General features: G+C 64.2%; 3 protein-coding genes across 3 annotated transcripts; 1 reads left to right on the top strand and 2 right to left on the bottom strand.

Moving 5' to 3' along the window:
• Nucleotides 1–437: 437 nt before the first annotated feature.
• On the bottom strand, nt 438–1,094 carry EMIHUDRAFT_359863 (hypothetical protein; the record flags this gene model as incomplete). The annotated part of the gene is made up of 1 exon (XM_005757941.1): nt 438–1,094. A coding segment is annotated over exon 1 (592 nt), but the record flags the coding sequence as incomplete, so codon positions are not given.
• Nucleotides 1,095–1,477: 383 nt separating this feature from the next.
• EMIHUDRAFT_359862 (hypothetical protein) lies at nt 1,478–2,198 on the bottom strand. The gene has a single exon (XM_005757940.1). The coding sequence runs from the start codon at nt 2,180–2,182 to the stop codon at nt 1,535–1,537; it is 648 nt and encodes a 215-aa protein (XP_005757997.1). The 5' UTR covers nt 2,183–2,198; the 3' UTR covers nt 1,478–1,534.
• A 350-nt stretch (nt 2,199–2,548) lies between these two features.
• On the top strand, nt 2,549–3,580 carry EMIHUDRAFT_107232 (hypothetical protein; the record flags this gene model as incomplete). The annotated part of the gene is made up of 2 exons (XM_005757939.1): nt 2,549–2,643; nt 2,824–3,580. 2 exons carry the CDS (start codon nt 2,549–2,551, stop codon nt 3,578–3,580), a joined length of 852 nt encoding a protein of 283 aa, XP_005757996.1.
• Nucleotides 3,581–5,817: the final 2,237 nt, after the last annotated feature.

Genomic DNA, 5,817 nt, shown 5'->3' with positions numbered 1-5,817 from the left:
CCCCCGGGGCCCTCCGGAATTAGCCGTGAATAAGGTGTCTGGCGAGGGCTTCTTGCCAGGGGGTTTTAGGGCCCGGGGGAGGAGGGGCAGTTCCGGTCGCCGCAGTGGAGCGGAGCGAGCGTCCCAGGTCCGTGAGCACACGAGCGGAGCGGGTGGGGGTATCCCCATAGTACGACGGGGCGACGAGGAGCAGGAGGGGGGGGGCTGCCCTCGCGCCTCGAGCAGCAGAGTCGCCTCCGTCGCGTCGCCGCCCGCCCAGCCTTCCGCGGGCTCCTCCCACCCGCCGCCGCCGTCGTCCGCGGGCTGCCAGGTGTCGTCGTCGTCCTCGTCGCGCATCGCGACCGTCCCGTCGTCGCCGCCCTCCTCGCTGCCGCCGCCGAACGCCGCCGCCGCGCCGGCCGCCGAGCGCGCGTTTGGGGTGAAGCCCGCTCGGTCGGCGGGGGAGAGGGCGGCGAGGACGTGGGGCGGGAGGTAGACGTTGGGCAGCAGCAGCGCGCCCGACGCGTGCACCACACACGAGTGCATCTTGTACTCGCTCTCGCCGCCCGCGCCGGAGGAGGAGGGGCCTCCCCCCAAGAATGGCGTGCGCGAGAGGGTGAAGGCGGACGTGTCGGGCGCGCCGCGCGTCGGCGCGAGCGAGATGTTGGCCACCTCCTGGAGCGTGTCGTCGAGCGTCAGCCACGCGTCCTCCGCCGCCATCTCGACGACGTCGCGGTCGGTCCCGTCCTCTGCAATCGAGGCGGCCTGCCTTGCGACCCGCTTCTGCTCGACGACCTGGTTAAGCACTTGGTAGACGAGGGTGTAGAGGTGCTCCACCTTCTTCGAGTAGATGCAGGTCGAGCCCTGGATCAGCAGCGCCGCCTCTGCAAAGTTCAGCGTCGTCCCGTCGTCGAACGAGATTGTGATCGACTCGAGCTCGCCAAGGTACTCCTCGAGCTCGCTCGCGATGTCGATCGACCAGTTCTGCGCGAGGTCCCGGATGGGCTCGAGCAGGTGCGCGTAGCGCGCATCAGAGCCCTGCGTCGCCATTTTCGGCCGAGGAGGATGCGGGAGGCTTGGCGGCTGGCGGAGACAGCAGTCCGAGTCCGAAGGCGACCGTTAGTCAAGCGAGCGAGAGGCCTCGCCGCGAAAAGAATTTCATATTCTCCATCTTAAAACATCACACCCCTCTCCTTAAAATCCCTGTGTGGTGGCGGCGTGCCGTCCTCCCATCCCTCCCTTGGGTCCTCCGTTTTCTTTCTTTCTTTCGACACATCATCTGTCCGGCGTCCACCCATACCGCGTTGGTGTCCAGTCCGAGCCTGGCTGTTCTTCACCTTCCTACATACCGTACATACATAAACGAGAGTGCGCAGTGGCCAGAGACTCGAAAACAAAGGTAAGGATTGGCGCGCACTGGCACTACCACAGGTACCAACAAAGCTAGGAAAGGTGCGTCTCTCCTGGTGTCGGCGTTCACCATGCCGCGATTCTTCGTCGTCCCCTATCTGTCTATATCACCTCCATCCATAGCGCCCTCCCCGCCTCTCTCTCATCAGGTGCCAAAGTATCTGTCGCCAAAGTCGCCCAGCCCGGGGACGATGTACTTTGACCCGTTGAGGACGGGGTCGATGGCGCCGGTGACCACCCGCACCGCCGGGAAGGCGCTCGCCATCGCCTGCAGTCCCTCCTTGACGCAGAGGACGTTGACAAAGATTATGCTCTCCGGTGGCACGCCCGCCTCGGCGAGCAGCCTGCACGCGGCGACGGCGGAGCCGCCCGTCGCGAGCATCGGGTCGAGCAGCAGCACGGGCCGCGCCGCGATATCGGGCGGCAGCTTCGAGTACAGCAGCTGCGGCAGAGCCGTCTCCTCGTCGCGCTGGATCAGGATCTTTCCCACCGCGACCGAGGGCATCATCGCGCGTACCTCGCCGAGCATGCAGTCGGCGGCGCGGAGGATCGAGACCGCGCAGATGCGCTCCTCGTCGGGAAGCCTGCAGCCCGCGTATGGGCCACATGGCGTCTCGACCGTCACCTCCTCCGACGGCAGCAGCGCAAGCGCCTCCTCAATGAGAAGGCGCGTGAGGCGGTTTGACGCGGTGACAAACTGGTGGCGCGACGCTGCCTTATCGCGGATGGCCGTGTGGAGCGCGCGGGTGAGCTTCGTCTCGCGGAGCACGGTGACATTGGGCGTGTCGGCCATTTTTACGGCCCGTACGGGCAGCGGACTCCGAACGCTGCGCTTCTAGGGCGGCACACACACCGTACAAAAGAAACATGCGAAGCGCAGCTGGGCGCGCGGTGCGGCGCGGCGTCTGCTGTGACGGCTAGCACCACTCTTCTCCCCTAAAATCCCTGTGTGGTGGCGGCGTTCCGTCCTCCCATCCCTCCCTTGGGTTGTCTGTTTTCTATAAATAAATAAAACGGACACACCAAACAAGGGGTGGGAGAAGGATCGTTTCCTTTCTTTCTGGAGGCTTCTGTTGCATATTTAATTTTTCAGGGGGATTTGAAACCGGAAAGCGCCCGTCGCCGGAAAGGCCGTCGCGGGTGGGAACGCCGTTTGTATATGTTCGGCGCCGCGGCCGCTGTCCTAGGCTTTGCCAGCGTCCGCGACGTAGTGGTGACGTACTCTGAGGCCCTGGCCTTTGCCGAGGCGCACAGGTGCGCCGGGCTGCACGACAGCCACACTTTTGCCCAAGACCTCCATCGCACCTTTCGTGCGCACCACCTTGGCGACGGGAGCCTGCAAGAGCACTCGCAGCGGGAACTTGAGCACCACTCTACGGCTGTCACGGCGGAGGAGCGCTCCCTGCTCTCTTCCTGCGTTAGCAACAGGGGCAGGCGCCGGCGGCTTGAGCTCGAAGCGTCGGGCAGGAGCGCACAAGCGGTCAGCTCTGTTGCCACACATCACACCTACACCGTCACCGTCGGCGACAGCTGCTACTCCATCGCGCAAAGCCAATGCAGCGACGGCAACCGCTGGCAGAGCGTGATTTGCGGCCAGAGTGAAAGCACCTGCACCAACCTCCAAGTTGGAGAACAGATCTCATACTCTTGCGCAGGGTGCGGTGGGGGCGGCGTCAGTCCCAGCGCCACGCCCAGAAGCGTGAGCGATGTGAAAATCACTTTCTACGCTTGGGACGACAACTGCGACAGTGGCTGGTCGCGAGGCTGCGGCAACGCAAACACGAAGTACAGCCGCACGGGCAGCCTGGCTGGTGGCACTGCCGGCGGCAATGGCACGTACTCCGACCCAATTACACTGGCCACTAACCCGAACTTCATCACGCCTGGCACGCGCGTCTACATCCCGTTCTTCCGCAAGTACTTTGTCATGATGGACCGCTGCTCGGGGTGCATCGAGTCTCACGAGGACTGGGTCGACCTTTGGATGGGCGGCCTTCCTCTCAATGGCGTGAATGTGAACCAAGCGGCGTCCGACCACTGCGAGAATAGCCTCACTCCAGAGAACCAGCGGATCGTCCTCAACCCAGACGACGGCATGGCTGTCAGCACCAGCCCGTTCTTTGACTGCGCCGGACCAGCGTGCACTGCGAGCGCGTGCTGCACGACCTGTCTCTTCGCCGACAACAGATAGCTCATAGTACGGCTGTACGTAGAGATGAAGCCCCGCCCGCCGTCCTGATGCTTGAAGCCGCCGACCGGTGACGGCGGAGCTCCGGGGAGGGTGTGCTGCTTGCGGGTTGTCCTCACGACGGCGCCCATGCGCGCACGGCGCCCCGCAGCGGCACTTCTTGACGAGACAACGAAAGAAATAGTAAGCGCTGCGCTGGTGCATGGCCATCCCCGTGTCTTCTTACGACCCCCAGAAATCCTGAGGTGTCGCATAGTGCCTAGTAGTGCTCTCTCTCTCTCTCTCTCTGTGTGTGTGTGTGGCGCTTATATCATGGTTCATGCGGTGTGTTGTGTTTTCCTCGTGGGTGCGTGTCGCCCACGGTACGCAGGGTACGCACCAAGCATCCGGGGCGATACGAGACATGACTCTGACTCTCCGCGGGGAGACATGTGTGTCTGCTCTATTTCTACGTATTTATTTAGCTCTCAATGTGGCAAGGACGACGCGCTGAAAGTATCGTCCGAGGGGGACGGGCCCGCTCGGCGCGCTGCATGGCGTGTCGAGCAGGTCGTTGACGAGGGACTCGTAGTCGGCGAGCAGCGCCTGCTTGTGCTCGCCGGCGTAGATGCCAGCCGAGACGTGGGCGAGCAGCGCGACGTCGCAGCCGAGGCGCGCCATCGCGACGAGGCCAGCGTGCAGTGCGGCCTCGACGCCCGCCCGGAAAAGGGGGTAGTCTTCCGCGGCGAATCTGTTGTAAGTACGCCGGGTGGTGCTCCTGTCGCTCCGTCCCCACGCACCGCAATTCGGACCGGCGACGAATACGAGGGACGTGGGAAACGCCTCCGTCACGGCATAGCTCTTCTGCGCGGGCGGAGCGACGCGCTTGCTGCTGAGGAGAGCGTCCTCGACGACCCACGCGTCACCATAGAAGGAGGCGCTGCGCGCCCGAGTGTAATCCACATGCTGAATCGTGAACTTGTCAGTTCCGGCGGGGTTGCTCATCCCCCACTGGCCGGCGATGGTCTGCTGGTAGAGCATATTGGCCAGCGGGTGTGCGCCATCCGCGACTGCATCGGTGAGTGGTTGGCCGTCGGCATGGCACGTGGTGGCGAGCCAGTTGGAGATCACGTCCTCCTCCTGCGTCGAGTGGTTGGGATGCAGCGCACGCACGGTGCCGTCCTCGAAGCCGCATGCTCCGCCCGGACGGCCAGAGTTCCCCGCCACCATTGTAGCGATGCGAAATGGCCGGCCCGATTGCGCCAGCAGCTCGATGTGAAGATTACGGCCCACGTTGCTGATGCCGCCCGCGTCCACAATGACCTCGAAGCGAGCCGCTTGAGAGACGTGGGTCGGCGGGGGGATGGAGATCCTCACCGGGCGATTGTGGTACAAGTCGCTCTTGATATTGTGGTGGGCACAGCCATAGGGCAACCGCACTGCACGTTGCGGGCACTGTTGAGGCGGCTGTTGAGGCCGTGGCGTCGGCTGTGCAACGAGGATGCGGCGCAAAATTAGTGGGAGTACGTGACTGAGATCGCCGAAGACACCCTTCACTGCCGCCGCTCTGAGCTCGGAGGCGGTGACTGTAGCTCTCTGAGGTCCAAACGCTGGGTTGCCAGCAATTTCTTCGGCCGTCACCGTACTGGAGGGCGCGTCTTCAATTAGCGCGTCGACGAGAGCGGAAAATTCTGATAGGTCGAGAGCACCGTCGCCGTTCGCATCAAATGTAGCGACCAGCTTTTGCCACGTCTCGTCCGAGAGCAGAACTGCGCTGTCATCCGCAGCCGCCGGCATCGAGACGAGCGTCTCTATGCTGGCCTCGCGCGCCTCCAGGATCGCGCTGTCATCCGCGGCCGCCATCGTCGCGATCGTTCGGCTTCGCGCGCGTGTGTGTGTTCGACTCGGCGTTCGACTCGGCGGGCGCTCTCGCGGCCCACTCGGCTCGCGGTATCTATTCGCGGACCCGCGGCAAGATATGACCATCGCCGCCACCGCCGGCTGTGCCCAGAGCGAGCGCTTCGGCTGGCCGCGCGAGCAGTGTGCACGGACGGTGTCGCTGGGCACGGCCACTCTCTCCCTCGCCAATCACGGCTGCCCGCGCCGACTGGTGCGTTGCCCTCCCCTCTCTCCTACTCTCTGAGTACGTTGAGAGAACCCCGTGCGTGCTCCCTGTGGCAGCGCGACGCCTTCAACTCGTCGTTTGGCTACGAAGCGCCGCCAACGGCGGCCATGCTCTGTCGCGCTGACGGCCAGCACTC

Source organism: Emiliania huxleyi, assembly GCF_000372725.1.
Source record: "Emiliania huxleyi CCMP1516 unplaced genomic scaffold EMIHUscaffold_89, whole genome shotgun sequence".
NCBI lineage: Eukaryota > Haptophyta > Isochrysidales > Noelaerhabdaceae > Emiliania > Emiliania huxleyi.
This window is presented reverse-complemented; position numbering and strand designations above follow the sequence as displayed.

What these genes read in the sequence shown, in the direction of transcription:
- EMIHUDRAFT_359862 (XM_005757940.1), bottom strand. Translation starts at nt 2,182, where the DNA reads ATGGCCGACACGCCCAATGTCACCGTGCTCCGCGAGACGAAGCTCACC.